The sequence below is a fragment of the Silene latifolia genome, chromosome 8 (genome assembly GCF_048544455.1).
Source record: "Silene latifolia isolate original U9 population chromosome 8, ASM4854445v1, whole genome shotgun sequence".
Lineage (NCBI taxonomy): Eukaryota > Viridiplantae > Streptophyta > Magnoliopsida > Caryophyllales > Caryophyllaceae > Silene > Silene latifolia.
The window spans coordinates 4,158,360-4,182,985 of NC_133533.1; the positions used below are offsets into that span (position 1 = coordinate 4,158,360).

General features: G+C 37.6%; 2 protein-coding genes and 1 non-coding gene across 3 annotated transcripts; 2 read left to right on the top strand and 1 right to left on the bottom strand.

Annotated features, from left to right (window-relative positions):
- Nucleotides 1–2,785: 2,785 nt before the first annotated feature.
- On the bottom strand, nucleotides 2,786–10,622 carry LOC141596087 (putative hexosyltransferase MUCI70). The gene is made up of 9 exons (XM_074416113.1): nucleotides 9,872–10,622; nucleotides 8,237–8,455; nucleotides 7,907–8,114; nucleotides 7,365–7,474; nucleotides 7,057–7,256; nucleotides 6,276–6,379; nucleotides 4,461–4,648; nucleotides 3,885–4,084; nucleotides 2,786–3,311 (listed from the first exon to the last, which is right to left on the bottom strand). Exons 1-9 carry the CDS (start codon nucleotides 10,131–10,133, stop codon nucleotides 3,048–3,050), a joined length of 1,755 nt encoding a protein of 584 aa, XP_074272214.1. The 5' UTR covers nucleotides 10,134–10,622; the 3' UTR covers nucleotides 2,786–3,047.
- A 633-nt stretch (nucleotides 10,623–11,255) lies between these two features.
- On the top strand, nucleotides 11,256–12,002 carry LOC141594471 (putative mitochondrial protein AtMg00310). The gene is made up of 2 exons (XM_074414488.1): nucleotides 11,256–11,266; nucleotides 11,657–12,002. Exons 1-2 carry the CDS (start codon nucleotides 11,256–11,258, stop codon nucleotides 12,000–12,002), a joined length of 357 nt encoding a protein of 118 aa, XP_074270589.1.
- A 1,793-nt stretch (nucleotides 12,003–13,795) lies between these two features.
- TRNAG-GCC (transfer RNA glycine (anticodon GCC)) lies at nucleotides 13,796–13,866 on the top strand. Its single transcript has one exon. It is a non-coding gene; the product is annotated as a tRNA-Gly (tRNA).
- Nucleotides 13,867–24,626: the final 10,760 nt, after the last annotated feature.

Here is a 24,626-nt window from a genome sequence, read left to right on the forward strand (position 1 = left end):
ACTATTAAAGCCAGTAAGACTAGACTAAAACACACAGAGGAAAAATCATCTTCAATGTAAGGAAAAACTTAATAAAGGTTCAATTATACACAACTAGATCTAACACAAAGCTAAGCATAAAGGTTCAATCTTCCATAATTGTGAGATTTTTCACAAAACTAAGCATAAAGGTTCAATCTTTCATGTTATACACATCAAAGTAAATGAATTTCATACTCAGAATAAAAACCGACATACAAAGCAACGTTCTTTCGTTCATTACAAGCAATGAAGATGGGATAACTTTCAAATACCCACAAAAGAGTTCACATCTTTAACACTTTTTTTATACCATTTTCATGCAAGGTTTACTGTTACTGTAGTTTTTTCATCTATTTTTGTTGAACATATCAAAAATAAAGAATACAACTTGAAATAGATTAAGATTTACGGAATTCTATTACCTAAACAATAATGCTTGGCTAAATCTACAGGTTGAAAGAAATATTTTTACCTTTTGTGTGCAGGGACCGAAGAGGAATTATAAAAGTTTGTGTAAATAAAAGGGTTGAGACTTTTGTTTGTATGGAAAGTCCGACTGATTGAAATGCTAGTTCTTTTTACTTTTTCACTAGAAAACTTTTACAGTAATTCAGAATGAACAATTTGTAGCTTAGTTATGGTCATTTCTTTTTTTGGGTACAAATCAGAAAATCGTATGTCATATAACATGTTTATATGAAAACTAGACATGGGTGCCATTTTGAAATAATGCTCAAAAATAAAGTATTTGTCGGGGTCTGTTTTGAAAATATTTTTCAATGCAGTGGCGTGTTTTAGGTCCAGAAATCCCGAGCTTAAGTGGGCACCATTTTGACAAATATTTTCAAAACCGACCCAAAACGACAAATATTTTATTTTTGAACATTATTTCAAAAATGGATTCCAACATCTTTTACTTATTCATCTCTAGATGACTTACAGAATCAAGAATTTGCGTTACTTTAATTCTGGTTTTGGATATATTTGGCGAAACTGTGAATCATTTACGATAAAATGTGAACAGTTTTTGATAAAAAAAACAAAAAGAAGTTATTTGAAGAATTCTTGAATAAAATGTGAACAATATTAGTTGTAACTTTAAAGCAAGATTTTGTCATTATATGGTCGCTTTTTATTACAAAATGACGAAATTTTTGTCCGTCTTAATTTTAGACAGAAAAAATCAGGTAAAATGAGAATTTGTTACTAACTCCACATTGTTTTATTTGTCGTTTTAAAAAATTTCATGAGAAATTAGGAAAAATCATGGAAAATATTATAGTAATAATTAAGTATAATAATTATCTCTCTAAAAATTTAAAAGAGATATAAAATTACTTTGATTGATGAAATTGGAGAAAAATGTAAAACGGTAAAAAAAAAAATCACATTTGAAACAAAATAAAACGAAAGAGGGAGTACATTTTAGGTGTACCAAGTTTTGTAGTAACTACGTTTGGTGCCCGGCTTCGCCCGGGCTACCTCTATTTACCGTTAAATTTTTATTTTCAATGAGATAAACTATGTTGGAGTTGTCTAACTCACACGTTTACTATTTGTAATATATTTTTCTACGGCATATCTTGTAATTATGATGAAATGTAAAATTTATTTTTAAATTATGAGACACGTTCACTACCCCGCTATTAATATTATTACTTTCACGACATTCTTTCTTAATATCATTACGTTCACTACTCCCGTGGTTACTATTGTTTCTTATACTAATTCATCTATTTTTTTTCTGTTAAATTCATTATTCCCGTTAATTTTATCCGGCCTACATTTAAATAAATAAAATATTTCCTTAAGTAGATTGGTTATGTAATTGTTCATACTTTTTCTCATTGTTACCACTGTTACTTTTACTACTCCACTATCATTATTATAATTGTCACTACTCCCACATTAATATCGTTAGTTTTATTAATCTCGTTGCTGCTACTATTACTTTTACTACATTTAATTTAATGTATAATTCTATGATGATACTAATTAATTACATAAGTGGGGCATGCTAATTTTAAGGAAAATCACTATATTCTTGTATTTTCTAAATTTAATTACTTTAATTTAATGTAATCTCCATAAATATTCTTCATTAAGGCATCTTTATATTATACTTTTAACCAAAACTATATAATATTTACATTGAGATCCCTTTATCAGGTCCATCACACAGTGTTATCGATTTAAAACTATATAGTATAATTAATTTGTATAGATTTCTTTAATTACATTGAAGTCCCTTGGTTTCTGGAATTAATATATAGTATTGATAAGCATATTTACGTAAGAGTACAATTTGATTTTCATTTTAAATACATTTAGTCTAAATTTTTGGTTTAACTATTACTTCATCATCTACATAAAAATGGATCACAAGACGAGCCCGCCTTAATAAAGAACAAGTTCGGAACCAGAAATGAAGTTTTTTGGCCATGGTAAAATGTCATACATAAAATGGTGCTTGAATCTTACCCTAACCCGCTTATATCCAACCTTATTAGAGGACGTTTTAGGTTTCAGATACATTTCTCGTGTTTATCTATGAAAATCGGGTAAACTCAGATTCGACCTATAGACCCATTCGCATTTACTTTTAGCATTTTTTTATTATTAAAAAATATTACTCTGTAGAATTTAGGTTTAATAACGATATTTCTCACGGTCAACAATCTACTTGATCGTTGAAGGTTCAACTCCGACTCCAAGGTACATCCGAGCATCGTACCTGGATTATGAAAACCCAACTGGAGATGGCTAAACAATTTCGAATAAATGACAATTTATTGAGAAATTTGTAAAATATATACATTAATAAAATGAATGACACTTTCTTTTCCCTCTTAGTCTTCCTTCCCTTTCTTAGGGGGAAAAAATTACAGCAATAGCAGTAGTTTCTGTAGATTATAAAACATAATAACACTTCTCGGAATGGCGGTTCACCCAACCCCGGCTTTTTGATGCAGGGAAAGTGAAGCCATTGTATGATGGAGTATAAATAGGCTACAAAAATTTTGATCTCAACCCGGGTTTGCATCTGTTGTTGTTCCAGCTGCAACCTTGCGGTTCCGTCTTCTGCCTCTTCCACGTCTTGGAGGATTCCGCCGGCTTGGCGGGTTTTCAGTTTGAGTGGCTGGCGGTGGCGGTGGCGGTGGTGGAGAAAGCAGAGGTAGAGGAGGTGGGGGAGAAAGCAGAGGCAGTGTAGGAGGAAGTAAAAGTGGAGGCGGATGAATAGCGGCTAATCTTTGTGCTTCCTTTTGCGCTAAAACGTCTTTGTGATAACCCTGATTATCATACACAAAGCACATTTGAGTCGAAGTAGCGTGAAAAACATACAAATGTGTCATTCAGATGTGCCAAACATAGGATTTCATGCTTTTGCATGGCCATGAGGACATCAACGTCGACTATGCTAGGCCAACGCCTGAAAAAATCCAGCCATGGCGAACTAAAAGGGTCAGATGTAGGCATGTAGCAACCTTACCCTCAGCTTTCAACACGAAGTAGAGGTTAAGGTTGTTTCCACGTGACTTGTAAATAAAAGTTGTGTCGAGAATGGGATAGCGTAACTTTTACTTGCATGCTATTAACTACTGGTTCGATACTAGGTCTGAGAATGTAGCCTGTTTCGGTAATTGTACCATAAATGCAGTCAATACGCTGGTAACCTTCAAACCTTGACAATTGGTCGTGATTAGGACTTAAAACCATGGCTACTTCAAGCGGCAAAGGCTAGATTTTGAGATAAACCGTCATAAGGAAAAAATTTAGATGCCAAACTAAACAGACAGTGGAACAGATTTTACGCTAAGTAACAAGAGCGTGTTTAAGTAAAGAAGCAGGAGGAATAAATTTACCTGAACAACAAAATTGCGTCTTTCGCAGTCCAAGAACATGCTGACAGTCCAGTTTACCTTCTTCCTGATATTATCTCGTACAGTTGAAAAGCTAATTTGATCTCGAGAAGTAAATCGATCAACCTCATTGAACCATAAGCAACCAAAGAGATTCGAGATAGGAACATGTTCCCGAATTATGACACATCCTTCTGGGACATCTGCAAACGCGATGATTGATTCATAATACAAGGAAATGAACACAAAAACTTGCATGGAATGGACTTGCATGTGAGACCAACGCATCAACCTTATAACTAAATGCGCATTAAAAAATAATTTGGATTGGTCTCGTGAGCTTTATCTAAGTAGAACGACGCTTTTAATGAAGCTGAGGTTATCTCGTGAAAAAGTTCCTTATTTTGGCTTAATATGAAGTACACAAGTGCCGAGTTGTCTCAGATGTTAAGGTGTTGTACATGTGACACACAGCCTAAGTTAAATATCGAAGTAACATAATTTTAAACCAAATGGTGTAGCATTTCAAAAATAATGCAGGAAAACAAAACAGCAATTAGTATGCGCTTAGCCGCTTACCACTTGTAATTGGAAGCTTAGCCAGAGTATAAGGAGTCAAGCCTTCCTTTTTGTAAAATTCAATCTGGAAATCAATGGAAGCATTATCATACTTCGCAGCAGCTTTGTTAGCCTCAGCTTCCACAAACACATCAAACCGTTTATAGTGTCTCGATATTGCAAAACTAGCATTTGCTCTCCATAGGAATCTGCAATGAGATAAGAAGATTGCGTCGAGAATTGCATCCAAAAGAGTGCTACTTTATAATGAAAAAAAAAAGGCAATACTGCGATGGCGAATTTTAGTTAATTAAATCCACAAACGTACGGAATTTTAAGATAAAGAAATACTAGTTCTAGGGTATTTATATTCTTATTTATTCAGCATTTAGTTAACCGAACTCCGAAGAATTCAGCCCAAGCTCCAGAAACACAAAGCAACAAATTTAGCCAAGAAGAAAATCTAAATGAACAAACTAGATACATGAGTTGTATTGTACCGAAGATGTCTTAGTCTAGTGGTTAAGACGGAGGTATTGTAGACAATAGGTCCCAGGTTCGAATCCCCCCTCCCCTCTATTGTAATGCGAAAAAAAGTTGTATTATGGCTTTGAATTGTATCAATTGATTAATACACGACTTCCTTGAGACTCAGAGAGTATGATAAAGAATTAAAGATAGTCCTGTGATTTCATTATTGAACCTATACCATGGCAATTCCACCAGATTCATGTCAAAGTTAAGCTATATATTCATGTACAAAGTATAATAGCTTCCGGTTTTCCTGGCCCTATACTGTTCCTCTTAGTCCGAAGGTGTTATTTTGTGGCATCGATCGTGGTCAGTATGACGCCGTGGCGCATCTATTGACTTTACTTTATCAATCAGTCTAGCATGGGTTGCGGCAGTTGTGTATTAGCCTAGGATCGGCTGTGTCGGTCAAATATCAGCCAAGTAGCGGCAGTATTTGTCAAACGTCAGGCTTAATGGTCAATATCCACTATCTTCGAAATTTCCTTTATATATCATAAAAATCAGCGTGAAACGAAAAACATTTAAGTAATAGCTAATAAGTTGCGTCTCGACCAACATTTAATACCATAAGCAGTTTCATTGCGCTAATGCATTTGGAAAAAATAGAAATTGTATATGGTCCTACAACTCAATCTATCGCTCATGGATGCGAGAAGGACATACAATATCAGAGCACTAATACTCCTATTATTAGTATTATTATTTATTAGTATAATACTCACTCAACAACTTTCTTAGCGAGTGATGCACTCAAAACAGAATACTTAGTCTTTAGAACTGTTAAGAAACTTAAGTTCACTAAGATTGGACGAAGGCGACAATCACATGCACGAGAATGGAAGTAAGGCTTTTCCAAATCATCGGGTGCTTTAAAAAAAGTGACGGAGGGAGTAGTAGTTGATTGATTAGGAGAAACATTGGATGTTAACGCTTTTTTTTTTGGCTTACTAAACTTAGAAAGGGACAATTACTTCGCGATAAACCAGTGTTTTCTCTGCTCTTGCATTTCTTTAACATGCACTCTCAAGTCTCAGCTAATAAATTACTATATAATGTAATAAAGCTAACAAGATGTGTAACATGCGACCAAATCTGCGAAAATTACTAGCTGTGAATCAAATGTGTTGAGCAATTAAGATAGGTTGGGCTTTCTCATAAGACTTTCGTCGTCTAGAAAGTTCACTCCCAGCATTGGCTTTTGAGCTATTTTTCGTCCTACCCAATGAACATGAGAAAATACGTGCTTCAACACTATCCCAAACAAAGAACTAATAACAAAAGAAAAGAAAATGAGGCACTCACCTTTCGAGAATCCGATAAGGGTCTTCAACAAGTTCAAGCTTCCCGTCCATCCATATCGAATAGCGAACATTAGGAAACAGCCTATGCAATAAAAGCTTTGGAACCTATCAATGCAGGAGAAAACAATGACTTTCTTTTACCTTGTGGACAAGCTAATACGAGTATGTCACAAAGCCACTGCATTTATAAGCGAAAATGCGAAATGCCTTTTGCCAGAGACAAACTGAAGAAGATGCCTAGAAAGAAGTGAAGGACTAGTCCATCAATTAAAATTCACCACGAGAAATGCCTATCACGTAATGAATACTCAACAGACTCCACAACAAATAATTTGTTTGAGAACATTTTGACAAAAGTTGACAACGTAGCAATCTTCAAAGTTGTCTTTACAAATTACAACAATGAGTTCACTTAACGGCTATGGCTAAGTCTAACAACTGCAAAACCCGGTTAGAAAAAGATTGTCTTTTAAGTCTTGGGAAGATGGCGATAATGTATCCAGCAGACCAACTCATGCAATAGAGATACTTGGAGGCCAATTTAAATAATAAACTAACCGCCCTTTTCCATCAAAAATCACTTTCTTTCTTAGGACTAATCGTGCCTATTTTCGAAAAAGTTCAGCATGTACGGTATATGTGCTAATATACAAGGACTGTCGTCTTTAACGTTTTTAGACTTATTTGAGTCTGAGCCTCGACTATATAATACAATAGCAAATAAGTACAGCACTTAAAAAGTGTGCATAATACTCATATATACAAGGAAGAAGCTGCTTTACCTTGCCATTGCGCCTCGAGTCAGTGTAAGGAAGGTTACGTACAACAACTATCCTCCACAGTCCAACCTTATTGCTTGTGCCTAAGATACTAGCATTTCTCATAGCTGCTTCAGTCTCCTCATCGAAAAACATAAAGAAACACACATCTGTTTTGGCTGCTTCACTGACATTCTTCGGTTGTTGTAGTAAATCATAGTTTCCTAGAAGAAAGATGCAACAAGTTTCACTAAAAAAGAAAAGGAGAGAAAAAGGAAGAGGCTAACTTATAAGAAAAGAACAATTTAAGTGGCTACTTCAAAGAACAGTACCAAATATTGCTGATGCTACAACTATTCCTTTGCACTGTTCCATGTCACTGAAATCCTCATCATTAATATCGAATCCAGTCCCATGACCAGGTCTCGGTCCTTTCACAAATCTGCTCCAAAAATAATGCAGTAGCGTCAGTGGTGTATTTTCTAATAGCTAGTCTCTTGAAAGCATAGTTTTAAATATCGGACACAAGACCCGCAACGCTGATACACAACCGTGTTATCAAGGATTGGGAGGTTATCGCAACCGCACTTTGAGGCGACATTGACTACATTTAGCAAGAATAGGCCGCGAGAAACGATACCACGACCCTCATCAAACCGAGATATAATACTATGGTTGAGAAGCCATCTCACATGCAGAAATTGCAAGACATACAATTCATAAGGATTTGACTCAAATGCCTTCATGGGTAATTAGATGGTAAATAGAGTGGTCTCACTAAAAACACTGCATGAGATCATCTTTTTTCAGAACTTCTGATTTTCATGTATATGAGTAAATGGTTGGACAATGAACAGTAAACAAGGAAACATACCCGCAGTGCACGTTCATCGAATCCCTTATATCATAAGAATCCTCCCTTTGCTTTAATGAAGGATAGCCACCAAACTCGGATCCTCCAAATTCGGTTTTAGATGACTGATCCTCATAGACGTAAGTCAAATTATTCACAGGGGAGTATGATGGTGAATCTGGCATTAATGACATTGCTTGCTCCTGGTCAAGGTAGCACACTGGACAGGCTGAAAAGACACTTGAACTATAAGATAAAGTAGAATAGCAATTTGTCTTCAAAAGATATAAGTGTAAACAGTTGAAAGAACGGTAACAATGTGAGGTGAAAGTCTCAAAGCATCAAACTTACGTCGAGGCCCGATTCTCTTTCTATCAGCTGGTGGGGGTGGTAACGCAAAACTTTCGCAAGGATTTCCTGGAGGGAGGGTATAACCTGTGAAGTATTTAAGAGGTGTTGTCTGGACAGTTTCTTGCACCGTATTTGTAGGTAGGGATCCATTGCTATTAAATGTCTTGTTAGTACTAAGTCTAATACTCGGAGGACCCTCCCTCGCTACTGAATCTTCACCTGAAAAACAACCATGGTTGATATCTTAGTCGCTCTCGGCATTAATGGGTGTGAGCAATAATCACAAGTTCCAAGCATCAGTAATTCACATTACTTGGGCAATTAAACCTGCTTTCTACAACAATGCTCGTGTCTCAAACACACACAAAAAAACTCGATTAGGTCACTAATACTGAGTTATTACTGACATCATACATAGAAACGCATCAAATTGCACTCTCATGGCAAGAACTACCACTATAACAACAAAATTACCCCTAGGCCTCAAGGGCTCCTGCAAATGGCGGGGGTAAGGAGTCAGATGTAAGCAGCCTTACCCTACGTCAACAACGTATGAAAGTTGTCTCGTGATGACTCATAATGATATTTGTCACTAACAATTGCATCGAATGACTACTACTTCACAATACGAATAAGTGCCAACAGCTTAGCGGGTCATTTTGCTTAATTCTGTCATAATCAAGAGCAAAAGAATAGTGAGTCTTTGTCTCCACTAGAACTATTGGAGGGCTACATTGAAAATAAATCCCCAAAACAACTAGGACTAGAATCGGTACAAGATTTGCCCAAATTTCAACATACACAACAAACACGATATGCAAAACACTAAAACCAGAAACAAGTCATAGATCCTAAAGTCATTAAGGATCTTCAAAAGCTACTTTCAATCATCCTAGAGCAACAATTTGAGCTCAATTGACTAATAGCTTCAAATTCCCAATGCACCATCACCATCCATTCATCAATCCATCCATCCGTCACTATAACCGCGAACACACATCAAATCCAATTCTAATCCAAGAAAATGAGGACTACAAGACCTTAGATCCTAAATTCACTAAGCACCTTCAAAACCTCCTTTCAATCATCCTAGAGCAACATTTTAAGCTTAATTGAGCTCCAACTTACCAATGCACAATCACCATTCATCCATCAATTCATCCATCACTACAACCGCGAAGCACATCAAATCTGATTCTAATCAACAAGTGCAACATCATATAAACTACATCTGAGAGCAACATTTTGAGCTTAGTTGAATAAAAGCTTCAAATTACCAATGCACAATCACCATCCATTCATCCATCCATCCATCACTATAACCGCGAAACACAACAAATATTCAAATCCAATTCTAATCATCAATATATCCCATAATTCACACAAATCACAAACTTTACAACATCATATAAACTACATCCTAAATTACCAATGCATCCATTCATCCTTCCATCACTATAACAACGAAGCGCATCAAATCCGATTCTAATCAATAAGGGATTCATAATTCAGGGCAACATCATATAAACTACATCCTAAATTTCTACATACACTCAAAAATATAACACAATAAAAACACAAAACAAGCATTAATTCAACAATGTAGGATCAGTAAAACCCGAAAACAAATCAGACCTTTGCCAACATAAACAACCCAAACAAAAACCGCAGTCGAAACAAGAGCAAGAAACAACATCCCAACTTTCTTCCGACCAATTGCCTTACAAAGCCAATAATACACTTTCTCTTTTTCTTTCAACATCTTAGCTTGTTTACGATTAATAAAAGGCGGCGAAGGCGAAGGCGAAAGCGAATGATTTGGCAACAAAGAGTTGATTTGTTGTAATGATCCATAACTTCCTGTTCTCAAACCTAGACCCAATGAGCCACCACTCATTGTGTCTTTGAATCTTCTTCAAGTTCTTCACTTTTCATTGAAATTCAGTAAAACCCACTTCTAAAACATCACTAATCTTATCAAAATCAATCAAAGTTTCAAACTTTATTCAAAATCTTAATGACCCACTTCAGATTTTCAAACTTTTGATGTAAAAGTATGAGATCTTGATTAGATTTGGGTGTAATTCAATCCAGAATACCTCAATTATGCAGTAAATTGCAGGAAAATTGCAGGAAATTGCAGAAGATTGCAGGAAAACTGGAAGTTTTTTTTTTTTTTGGTGAAGTGGGCACAGAGAGGAAATACTGGAGAGACTCAAAGACCCAAACTTTGAGGAGAGAGAGGAAATGATGGGATCAAATATTATTATTGTTAGTACAATGCTTGAATTAAATGCAATTGATTGTGTTCATAATAATGTGATTTGTGAGATTGTGATGTCGTAGTATTTGGGCTGTGGAATTGGGTAAGCAACTAAGCACAAGTTCTGGTAATGGATCGTCGTTGGATACTTGTATGACACAATTATCCCACGTATTCATGCATTATCGATGATACATTCTTGTTTGAGACGGTTTTATATTAAATCAGTAAGAAACTATATGGAGTAAAACTGTTTTATTAACTACTTGTGTTTTAATGTGAAGGGAATATATGTCTTTAATACTCCCTCCAATTCACAATAAACCTCTCATTTCATTTTGGTACAAAAATTAAGGAAACACACTACCACACCATATAATTAAATTTGGACCACACAAATACACTACCCCACTATACAATTAAATTTGGACCACACAAGCACTTACCAAAAAAGGAAATAGGGAGGTTATTGTGAATAACCGAAAAAGGAAATAGGGAGGTTTATTGTGAATTGGAGGGAGAAGATTGTATTAAACTTGTAAAATCGTTTTATATACCAACTCATTGAAAACAATTATTTTCAACTATTAATAGATCTTATAAAAAAAAAATTGTTTTCTTACCTTATCAAAAAAAATAAAAAAAAATAATAGATCGCTTATCAGGTAAGACTTAAGAGTATTAGCAGAGCAGATCCCCAGTCCCATTTTATGTCTCATCTCGTGTCCTATTTTACAAGTTAGTAGTTACATAGCCATGGGTGATAGGTATGTACAAACTTTTCTTTACGGCTGTCAAAAAAAAAAAAAAAAAAGATAGTGTCATAGTTTTTTGGTTACTCATTTCAAGTCGCTGCTATTGTGTTACCTGAGTTTTCATCACAAATAGACCAATGTCGGATGACTATTGAGATCAATTTTTTTTTAAAAAATTGTAATTTAAAATGTCTTTTAAATGAGTCATTTATAATAAGGCATCCTTATAGTAATAATAATATAAGATTTATAAATATGGTTATATGGTTATAATCCTCTATATACTAAATGAATAGGAAAAACTCAAAGTTTTTCCGCCTAAAATATTTCCCCTATTTTGATATAATCCCTTATTTTCTTTCTTATGTCAAATATAATTCCTTATTTAAGATTTGCTTCTAGGTTTTATGATGATAAAAAATTCGTCGCTCAATCAATTCCGACCTATGCTATGAGTGTCTTCAAGCTTCCTTCTAATTTTTGTGATGAACTTCGGTCCTTAGTTTCTCGGTTTTGGTGGGGCTCGGAAAATGGTAAGAGGAAGATACCATGGATTGCTTGGGCGAAGCTGTGTCAGCCGAAGTGCCAGGGAGGGTTGGGATTTCGAAACTTTGCTGAATTTAATCTCGCTTTACTTGGTAAGCAGGCATGGAGAATGATTACTGATCGAGAGAGTTTGATGGTTCGAGTTTTGGGAGGAAAGTATTTTCCTAATAGATTGTTTATGAAGGCTGAGCTTGTGGCATGAACCCAAGTTATACATGGAGGAGTATTTACGAGGCCAAGGACGCGCTTATGGTCGGGGTTAGGAGGCGGGTTTGTAATGGGTTGAGTACTAGAGTATGGTTTGATCCGTGGGTGACGGGTACGAAGACGAGAATGGTGCTATCACCAATGGGTGCGGCTGATGATGAGTTACTAGCGGCGGAATTATTGGATGTGAGTGGGAAAGCGTGGGATATTTCTAAGGTACGTAAGTTCTTTCACCCGTTTGAACAACAGCGTATTTTAAATACTAGGATTGGCGGGAGTGGGGAGGAGGACGAATGGGTATGGGACTTGGAGAAAGATGGCATTTATTCGGTGAGATCGGCGTATAAGGCATTAATGGGTGATCATGGTGATGATGAGGGGCCGTCGGATGGAGCGAAGTGTGGTTGGTTGTGGCGAAAGATATGGAGGTCTCGTACCTTACCTCGTGTTAAAATGTTCTTTTGGCAATTCTGTAGTAACGCGCTAGCTACGAAGTGGAATTTAGCAGCCCGAATGAAGCATGGAGATGTCACATGTCCGGTCTGTTCGGCTGATGTAGAGGATTGCTTGCATCTTGCGGGAGGGTGTAGGTATACAGTTGGGGTATGGGAGTGTTTGGGGTTGATGCTGAGGCCGATAACGGGGTATGAGGGGGTTAAGAAATGGGTCGAGGATGTGTTGAGGGTGCTCGATGAGGAGGAGATCGGGGTGTTTATCACGGGTGTCTGGGCAATTTGGGAAATGCGTAATAAGGTGGTCTTTGAAAATCGAGTGGCAAGAGTTGAGGATGTTGTGTTGAGGGTGCGGGGAATGATTGGCGAGCTCGATGGCATGGAGAGGGAAGGAGCGGCGGTGGTGGGAATGCGGGAGAGGGACCCGTGAGGCGGTGGCGGTTGGTCGAGGGGTAACGGTGGAGCCAGGGGTTGTGTTTATTAGTGTGGATGCGGGGGTTAAGGAAGGTGAAGGAATGGGCTTGGGGTGTCTTTGTGCGGGGATGCGGATGGGAATTTGTTATGGGGTTGGGAAGGCCGCCGTCGAGAGGAGTTTGAGGCAAGAGTGGGCCGAGGCGAAGCGGTTACATGTGCACTTCGGGAAGCTCAACGGATGAAGCATGCAAGGGTCCATGTGGAAAGCGATTGCAAGACTGTCATCGAGGCTCTGAATTGTCGTAATTTAGGGCGTAGTGATTTTCATATTGTTATTAGTAAAATTTTAAAATTGTGTGTAGGTTTTAATTCCGTCTCTTGGTCTTATGTTTGTCGTACTTTTAACCGAGCTGCTCATTTGCTAGCTCATTCTTGTCTTTGTGGTGTGAGTAGGTTCCTCGATGGTACGTCTATTCCTCGTTACATCGTTGAAACCGCTAAAACTGATTTATTAATGAGAGTATAATCCTGTTTTAGGATTGTTTCAAAAAAAAAAAAAAAATCGTACTCGGTAAGATAAGTTGTAGCTAAAAGATATGCTATTAAAAAAACTTATAAAACAATATCATTAATTCTGTGTAAAAACTTTTTTTCATTAAAATACACATTTTATGTTATGAGTATTACTTAAATGTTTTTTTTTCCTCTCAAATCAAAATACAATGATGAAAAACGTTGAAAAATAACGAATTGTCAATTTACACTCTATAAATATAGTATACTAAAAGGTAAAATTCTATAAATACCATGCATGCATTGCACGAGGCCTATACTAGTATGCTTACAAAGACAATAAATTGTTCATTTTAAAATTTTAATAAGCACCGTTCTTATAATATTCTTCAACAAGAATCCCCAACAAGCACCAGTGGTCTAGTGGTAGAATAGTACCCTGCCACGGTACAGACCCGGGTTCGATTCCCGGCTGGTGCATCATTTTTTTCCCTTTGTTCATTGATCCTTTTTGTTTTATCAACTTGGAATCTGGGATCATAACAAATTAACAAGTTCAGTGTATGCATCATCATGTAATAGGGCCCCAAGTTGTCATGAGTCATGAAGCTAACAATGATGCAAAAACGACAACTACAATTTACACATTTGAGTTTAGACCAAAAAAAAAAACAATTTACACATTTGAAACATTTTTTAAATGAGCATCTTTTGTCCTAGCTAGAAAAGTGTAACTTTTCGTAATCTTATTTAAGCTAGTAGCCTAGTATAATCGTGATTTCGTGAGAGATGTAAATATTTTAAATAAAATTTGTATCGAAAATTAAATTCAACCTATTACACTTTCCAACGTGAACCGGCTGATATGCACGTTGTATGATATAATGTGACCAATGCTTGTTGTTATCATTAAATGAACATGTATAATTGTATAAGATCGATTGGTCATGCATGTATGTAGTCGAGTAAGTAGCAAAGGTAGAAAAGAGAAAGTCGATAATGATCCTGGACATTGAGATTTTTGAAGACAGATAATAGTGATGTAATCGCCTTGAATATTCCATGCATGTAGTCGAGTGAGTATAGTCTAATTAATTATTCTGTCGACGGTACTCATTCTCCCTTTAGATCAAACTATTTAAATACTTTCTGTTGGCTGCAAAACATCCACACAACTTGCATATTTGTTAAGTCTTGCAGCCAAAAACCAAACACAAATTGCATGTTTATTATTAAGTCTTAATTACAAGTTTGAGTGTTTGACAACCAAAGCATACTTAAGTCTTAAACCACTTAGGGGACGTTTGGTTGGGGTAATAAGGAAAGGGAAAGAGAATAAAAATGGTTAATTCCTTTTGTTGTTGTTTGTTTGACACAAAGAAAGGGTAACCCATACCCCCCCTTACCCCCAAAACCATTCTCATCCTTACCCCTCCCCCCCTTGGGTAAGCCCATAACCCCATAATACCTTCTTCCTCCTACTCCCTATTTCCACCACTCCCACCAACACCCACCACACCCTCTCACACCGTCAACCACTGCCACCTACACCCACCACACCGACACAACCACCACCAGGGATGCCAACACAACCACCATCAGCGACGCCGCCTGTCCACGCTACTCCATATCCTCAACCACTAAACACCACACCAACACCTTTAGTTACTCTCCCACCCCACCAACCACCACCAACACCTTCCTCGGCCACACCACTGCAACCACCGGACGCCGGCCACACCAGATCTGGTGTTTTAAGGGGTGAGGGAGGGGTTTTCGAAGGGTTGTGGTGGATTTTTTTAGAATGAATAAGGTGTTTGGGGCCGGAATTGTGGTGTTTGTTGAGAGCGTGAGGCGCGGTGATTAGGTTCGCCGTGGGGTACCGTGAGGAAGATCGTCGGCGCCGCTACTTATGGTGGTGTCGGTGTATATAATGGTGGCAGGTGGTGGGTAATAGTGGTGGAGGTGGTGGATGTTGGCTTTTAATTCCCTTTTCCTCTAATTGTCAACCAAACACCCAAGTATAATATGGGTGATCCCATTCATTTCCCTCTCTTACTCTTTCTTGATTTCATTCTCTTACCCTTTCTCGTACCAAACGCCCCCTTAGTATATGCAAAGGTTAACGTGTGATACGTACTAGGGCGGGTCAAACGGGCAGGCCGGTCTTGGCTTGAAGAACCCGGAAATCCGGAACCGGCTTGGGTTAGGGGGTAGGTCGGTTCGGGCTGCATGTGGTTCGGAAAAAAGGTGACCCAAGGGGTGGGATTATGGCGGGCCAGGGTTTAGGGTGGTCCTGGGTTTGATTTTCTGGACCTGGATAGAGGGGTGGGTCAGACAGGGCTGCATGCAAGCGGGGCTTAAAGTGACCCAAGGGGTAAGCCGGGCTGGCGCGAGTTGGCCCTTATGTTTGACTAGTCCTAAGAGCATGTACAATAGAGAGTACATTACCATCCTCTTAATTTTTGTTTTACCCTCTCATTTTTTGACACATCATTTTCTCTATGACCCACATTCATTTTCACTATGTTCATCCTCTTCTTATAATTTTTGTTCACAATAGAGATGATCCTCTTATCCATCATCTATCATTTTAATTATATTTTAACTTCTATTAAAAGGAAAAAATAAAATGTAAATATTAAAAATGGAAAAATATGATTGGATAGTTGGCACAAGGGTCAATGTTCCAAATCCTCTAATTTTAGAGGAAGTGGAGAACATCCTCTTTCTAAGAGAATGTTTAATGCATTCTCTACAATAGAGAGGACCTCCTCTTAGATGAGAGAGGGTGCTAAGAGAAGGGTAAATCCTCTCTATTGTACATGCTCTAATATTTATGCAGGGGCGGTTCTAAAGGGGGTGCAGGGGGTTCACCTGCATCCCTTTTGTTCTGAAATATTTAAAGATTAATCTCAGCAAGTATCATAAAATGTTTAGTGGTGTAGTGGTTGGGAACTCAGTTTGTGTTGGTTACGTCATGACTTCAACTCCTATATCTGTCATTTTTGCACTTTTATCTCACCAGTAGGACTCATGAGAGACCGTCTTCCACTAATTTAGTGGGAGACATAATAGGGAAAAAATAAATTTAGTGGGTCCCTCACTCCATCATGTGAGAGGTCTCTCAATAACGCTATTGATAGACCGTCTCTCCGAAATTTTTGTGTTATCTCATTTAGTTATAAATTGTGTCTTTAATGCTATTTAATGCCTAGTTTTAGTCATTAATTTTCATAAATTCGTTCTATTATTTTTGTTAGTTTTTGGTAGTTTATCAATTTTTATGTAAAATTTGTGTTGAAAATCAAGGGTTTAAAATTTAAATGTTTTACTTCGCCTCACGAATTTTTTGTGTTTAAATTATATTAAGGAAATCAAGGGCTTAAATTTGTTCTATTATTTTTATATACTCGCAAATTTATACAAGATATTTTATTTATACCTACTCGAATTATTTGGATCCAATTTTATTTTAATTTAGTGTTTTACTTTACCTCACGAATTTTTTGTGTTTAAATTTTCGTTCCCATCGCCGAAATCATTGTTAAACTTTTGCATCCCCTATAATCATATCTTAGAATCGCCCCTATACTTATGTATACAAGTTCATTAACCTTATAGATAACTGGAATATAAATGAAATTGAATCGATTTTAAAATTATTTTATACGAGTTTTTTGGTTTGTTTTGGATTAAGTAAGTGCAAAAGGATATGGTGATTTTAATGACAAGGAAAATGAGGGGATCAGAAGGAAATAGATGGCCCCCATTTTCCTCATTTGGTTAAGTTAAATTTAGAACAATATCAATAGAAGAACCGTATGTTATGTCACATTTTATTAATTTCAATGTTTATTCATAATAGATGACATTTTTATAAAGTTATTAAATAAAAATAGTAAATATGTAATTGATATTCACATTTTTCAAAGTCGTGTTTATTGGTCTCCAAATTCCCATATATGAACAAACTAAGTTCGTATTTTAGAATTTAATTATTAAAATTAAGAACAAACTTGTAGTTGCAATAGATGAACTTTTTTATTTTAGGTTCTTATTGACAACCCCAAGAATAAAAACCATTATTGTTATTGCTCTTAGCTCATGAATATAATTATTATACACTCTAGTTGAGCTCTTTTCCCATATGTGTGTGGGGGTATATGTAATACTACGGTTTTCTAAGTCTGTTACTTTGCTAAATATGGCTTACTCGGCCGAGTAATGCGTCGTGTGTTTCTGGTCAAGCTACCGTCTAGGAATACTCGGCCGAGTATGGTAATACTCGACCGAGCAAGGGATACTCGGCCGAGTATACTCTATACTCGACTGAGTATCCGGTCTGACAGAATTTATTTCCGCGGTTTGATTAAAGATGATTAGAGTTATAAAACGGGATTTACAGTTTCACTTTTACTTTTTACAAAACCTAAACCTTCAAACGTAACTCTAATCACCTCTAATCTCCCTCAAGATCGTAGATTGTTCGTGAGTCTTGTTCATTCCTCTCTTGAGTCGATTGCGTCGGTAAGCCTCTAGTTCTACAAGTTTTGTCAGTTTGTCTTTTTAGGGTTTACTCTAGTTTTGTAATTTGGGGGAAAATGGAGGTTTTGCATGATTGTAATTCGATTGTATGATTATTGTTAGATGGAGATTTCGTAGAGGAGACGTTCTAGCTTTCTTGTTAACTCGTATCAGATTTGTGCTAAGGTAGGGTTTCTCTACTCAGTTGATTGCGTAATTGAATTAAGTTGATGATTGTGATGTTGTGATTTAATTGATATTTGATATGATTAATATTGTTGGTTGATTGTTGTTGTTGATTGTATATTGGAGTATTGGAGTTGAGATGATTGTTGATGATTGCGAGGTGCGTCCTCGGCTGAGTGGAGTCACTTGCGGGAGTGGCTTCACGCCCTTGATAAGCCCTTTGTGGAACCCGTCACAAGAGGGGATGTGCACATTAAGGAACATGGGTTATCGCTCGTGTGATGAGCGGGGCTTAAGTGGGCAAAGCTACGGTCTCCCACTGGCGGTGGGGATTATCTGTTGCGGCAGTAATCTGGCACGGCTACACACGCAAGTGTGTAGTCAGTTATGGGATGTGATTGGAAGTTGGAGATTGATTGTGGAACAGTTGTTTTATTTTTGTTGCATTTGGCTTACTTTAATTATGCAGTGACTGACCCCGTTGTTGTTTTGTAAAATCTGTGGTGATCCATTCTGGGATGGTGAGCAGATTGTGACAGGTGATGATGGTCTTTAGCTATGGGGACGAGATGGGGAGTCATCACTTCGAGTCTAGCTTCCGCTGTTACGAGTTTAGCTGTCTAGGATTTCAGTTGTTTGAGTATTAGTAAACATTTCTTTTGGTTTGGTTTGGTTTGGAACAATGTAATCGTAAACTTTATATATACTTTAATAAATGTTGTGGAATGATTTCTTTTGATATACTATCCTCGGACAACCGAGATGGTAACAGTCTCTCATACTTGGATGGTCCTTGGTATGTGGAGGTGTTACAGTATAATCTCACATCAGTAGAACAATAGTGAATGAATTAGCTTATAAGTTATAAATAAGTGGGTTACTCCTCCTATCAGCAATTGGTGTACGATGCAACCTCACTTGTTTGTAAGCTGGTCTCAATCATGCACCTACTTTTGTAAGCCTGGTATGGAGGATTCAACATACACTTTAAAATCTGAATAACGGAAGTTATGATTATGAATTTAAATTTAATGACAGTCTGTAGTTTAGAAAATATTGTATACCTTATCTCACAATATAATACTCCATAGTTCTATTAGATGCATGATTAATTTTCGTAGCAAATTGTTTAATTTATTATTGTGGACAGCGGGCCGCCCACGGGGGCGCTTGGTGAAGGTCGAAAAACAAGCGTTTGCATTTTGTATGGAGTCGCCACCAATTTTTATGGGAAATTGGAACCGTTCGAGTACCTCGTGTCATGTCAAGACACAAAGTAGTGACATGAACACTAAGTAATCGTTACCCTTAGCATTCTATGTCTAGAATGACTCTCGTGGATGCCAATGAACACGGGTGCTCACGGAGATCTGGAGTAAGGGGTGAGGGTACGTATTAGGAAGCTCTTTTGATCGAACACCTAATCCCGCCCGCCTCGATAGCGGCCTCTACTAATGATTAGGGAAGTTATTCGTACTTGATATATCGTCGGCTATATGCATGCAATGCAACATCCAAGTTTTAATCCTAACATGTGAAGAATTTAACTAAGTCGGTTGACACGTAATTAGCAAACAATTGGGTCGAAGTAGGATTTAATGCTCATTTACATGTGAAAACATACAAATGAAAGAAATACAATAACTATAAATTACAATAATGAAAATTACATTAATTAGATTGGGATAGGCGATTTATGTCGAAAATACCTTTAAAACGGATGATTTGAGAAAAAGGAATAAAAGAATAAAAGAAATAAATAAATAAATTAACGAACAGGAATTAGCGTGATAATACGGATAATAGTTAATTAATGCGTAAACTAATTAAACTAGGTCAAGGCAGAAACGGAGTTCGGGACGAAATCATCTCGAACAAAGCGCAAGAGATCGCGCCCTTCCTCGAAGAGGCGCGGCGATTCTTTGTCGTCTGTTTCAAAGGGTGAGTTCTCGGGCCGTAAGCCGGAACTGCAAATCGTTAATGTTAATTGTTAATTTTAGGGATTGATTAGATTATTTGACCCAGATGGAAGTGATTAAGGGATTTATTAACATGTGATGGGGTCATAAAAGCAATAAAACATGAATGGGACGGATCGGAAACGGATTATTTACATGAAATTATGATGAAAATATTAATGAGTCCTCTGTTGAAATAAGTCAATTAGGCTAAATATGACGGATATACAACGAATATGCAAGTAAGCAGATGAAAACTATATCAATGACGAATTCCAGAAACCCAATATGAACAAATTGAATCTCTACAACCCGGATTGAATTTAATGACGAAAACCAGCAAATATTGGATTACAAGGGATTTAAGTCGGATTTGATGAGTTAAACATGTTAATGATGATGAATAATAATATACATGTGAATTATCATTGACGATTATATCAAAGAATTAACGGACGAACAAATAACAAGTAAAAAGAAACGAATTACAGAGGACGAGGAAGAAGAAAGAAGCGAGAATCTGCGGCGGCCTCACGAAGAGGCACAAAGCAGAATCGCGCTCCTTCGAAGAGGCGCAGCAGTTGCTGCGTCTTTTCTCGACGTCTGTCTACTGGAAATCCGTAAAAACAGAGTTTTAAAGCACGGTTTTAGAAATCGGTTTTAATGGTGTTTTCGACATAAATCTTACAACGATGATTCAATAAATAAAATACAATAAATAAATAAGGATTATACACCCTCAGACTTACATGTTGACGAAACGAGATGAACTAAGATATCGACTAGTGAATGCTCGACGCGAATGCAAAGAGAGTGCCCTCGTAAGAGGAAAACGATTGATTAATTAAGTTGATTGAGTGTAGTTGGTCAAATTGGTCGGTCATGCAACGGAGAGGCTGGTACCCGGAAGGATCCGAGCTTACGTGGTCGGAAGTCCAAGCACGTAGGCGCCAATTAGTAAGAACGAAGTCTAGAATGCAAAGGGAGAAGAGAAGGGCGGACACTCGCGTGAGAAATATGAGGAGCGAAGGCTCCTATTTATACTAATCACACGACGGAATAGGGTTTCGGAGACTCTTTGGAAGTGAATCTCGAAAAGATATAAAAAAGATACGTGGAACATGCAGAGAGGGCCGGGAAAAGGCGCAGCAGCCCATCGCGTCTCTTGGAAGAGGCGCAAAGACTGCTGCGTCTATTCCCAGTGAGGTTTCCTCCTGCTGAAGAAAGATTTCCGCGTTTGAGTTATGGTAGGACGGAAATAATTCGATTATCTTATGAATATTACGGGATATTATTTGCCAAAAGATAGAATTTATGAAATATGGAATAGAAATACCCGGAACATTCCAGAACATTCTCGACTCGGATTTAACATTATCGAAAAATGGAGACGGTTTTTGACCCGGACTCCGAATGTACTCTAATTACTGCCAAAACGACCGTATCGGGACGTAGATGACAACTAAGAGGTCGACATTTAATATTTGAGCAATCACTTGACGATAATCTTACGAACTGTCACAAATCGTTCCGCGAATCAAACATGCGGCCCAATCATCACCGGGTGGTTTGCGGGAGGTGCAGAAACGAGGTGTCTACAATTATTTAACTAGACTAGACTAGATTTAGCTTAACAAAATACTCCTTAATAATAAAAATGTTTCTTCGCATATATATTCTTTGGCTTGAAGTCAGTTTTTATAGTATTGATCCTTACAATGTGAAGACATTGTATGATTTTTTTTTAAAAATATATAATCTAGATTTAGTCTTTGTTTACACAAATAAGATTATACATTCATTTGTACAATAGCTAGGATTGAAGAATCAATCAACATCTATTGAGCTTATATATTTTTTTTCCTGAGATTCTTCATTTTTTTTATGTTTAAGTTATAAACTTTACAATAAAACTCATATTCTTTAAAATAGAGCTCGTAAAATTTGTTATAAAGTTCAGATTCTACACAACCATTTGTAGTACAACTGGTTGTATAGTCCATGAACTGTTTTTTTTTATATCTCTAAAATTTCTCAATGAAAATAGTTTACAATTTTATTTCTCCCGCTCTTTCTTTTCAAGAACTCTTATGCACCAAAAAAAATTCAACAGGCAATAAGGTAAACTTGAACAGGACTCTAAAATTTAACTAAAAACTTTCAAAATTTTCATCTTCCAGCAGAGTTGAATGTGAAATTTTCATCTTCCCTGCTAGCCCGCCCTTAACTCCGCCATTATTTTGTGACATTTGGATCGAACTTGAATGTGAAATCATATCTCTATGCTCATGCATCCCTACTTAATCACACATTAGCATGTGAATATAGTGATTAGCCAACTTTCAGGTTGCATCTTAACAATCACAAATTCTCATTTCAGACGGAGGATACCCGTTTTAAATTTAAGACGAGTCAAATATGTACCATATTGGAGGAAATGGGTCAAATGTGGAGCACGTGGTATGGGGCGACTGAAAATATAGAGTGGTTATTAGATGTTAGGCCTATGTACTATATAATTATTTAATCTAAATGATTTGAAGTGCATTTATTGCATATTGCATGAGTATTGTTAACAAATCTTTCGGTTTTAATTAACCCTGTGCAAAGTAGCTTTGTGCCTCGCCGTCAGATTACGGACAATATTATTATTGTCCAGGAAGCTTTATATTCAATGAGGAATTTGAAGGGCAGAACAGGAATTATGGTTCTTAAACTTGACCTCGAGAAGGCTTACGACAAATTGGAATGGCCTTTTATTCGTTTTACTTTGCGGGATATGGGCCTTCCCTTGCGTATGGTTGACACAATTATGCTATGTATACAGTCGGCTACGTTGAATGTTTTATGGAATGGAGAACGAACGGACCCGTTTACTCCTACTAGAGGCATTCAACAGGGTGACCCGCTATCACCCTATATTTTTACGATTTGTATGGAGAAACTAAGCCAACTCATTGAGGTTCGAAGCCAAGCCGGTCAGTGGCGTGGTTTCAAAATTTGTAGAGGAGGGCCAAGTTTATCGCATTTATTTTTTGCAGACGATATTATTTTATTTGGGGAAGCAACGATGGATCAAGCAAGGGTTGTGAACCGGGTCTTGGATTCGTTTTGCCAAGCTTCGGGGCTGAGAATTAGCAGGGCAAAATCTAAGGTTTTCTTCTCTCCGAATGTCGATGGAAGTGACGTTATAAATATAACTGATGAATTACAAATTGCATCTACAGACGATCTCGGCATGTATTTGGGTATACCAACTTTGAATGGTCGGGTAACGAAAGAAACTTTCGATTTCATAGCTCAAAAGGTGGATAAACGTTTGTCGGGTTGGAAAGCAAAGAACTTATCCCTAGCTGGTCGTGCTACCCTTATTCAGTCTACCTTATCCTCCATCTCGTCTTATGCAATGCAAACGGCGAAACTTCCTCGGGCTATCTGCGATGACTTGGAGAAACGCTCAAGACGTTTCTTATGGGGTGGCGATCAAGATAAGAGGGGTCTAAGCCTTGTTTCATGGGAAACGGTGACGAAGGACAAGGCTAATGGTGGTCTCGGACTTCGATCGATGAGACAAGTCAATGTTGCTTTCATGGCCAAACTTGGCTGGAGGCTCCTTTCGGAGCCGAATGCTCTTTGGGCTCGCATCTTACGACACAAATACTGTAAGGGTCGGTGTGATATTGACATGTTTAAGGCCAAGCAGGTAAGCTCAAATGTTTGGAAAGGCATGGTGGAGGGGTTTAAGGAATTAAAGAAGGGGCTGCATTCGTCGATTGGGAATGGGAGGAAGACCTTGTTTTGGAAGCACGCCTGGGCAACCGATGTCCCACTCGAAACTCTTACCCCTTTATCGATTCCATCAGAGTTGGTGGAGGCTTCGGTGGAGGACATATGGGAACCTACATCGGGATGGCGTTGGGAACTCTTTGCGGATTTTTTCTCCTCAGAAATTTTACAAACGATTGCATCATATGAAGTCTATCCGGGTGACGAAAATGAAGATCAAGTGTTTTGGGCAGCGACACTTTCGGGTTTCTTTTCATTAAGTCGGCTGTTAAAATGCTACGCAATGAACCCGAGGATGAGACGGGTTCTTTTTGGAAGTTACCATGGAAGACTTGGGCTCCCCAAAGGATTCGGGTTTTTCTATGGCTGCTTCTCCATGATAGGGTGATGTCGAATTCGAACAGAGCTATAAGAGGTTTTACGGAGGATCCGTGTTGCGGGGTATGTAATGATATGGAGGAAACTACTCTGCATTTACTAAGGGACTGTAGTGTGGCGAAGAAGGTATGGGATTTCTTCCCGTTTGCTTGCTCGGGTGCGTTTTATGCTTCCACTGATTTGCGAAATTGGGTTATCTTCAACCTGAGTATAAATAAATCAGATGGAATGGATGGTTGGTCGACTACCTTTGCTATAGTTGTCTGGTGGTTATGGAGGTGGCGGAATTACCGAGTTGTCAATCGGAGTGAGGAGATAGCAACAAATGTCTACCCATTTTTGATGCAGCGAATCAGCGAAGTCCGTACTGCCTCAGTATCGAAGGATTTTTGCATTGATCAACAA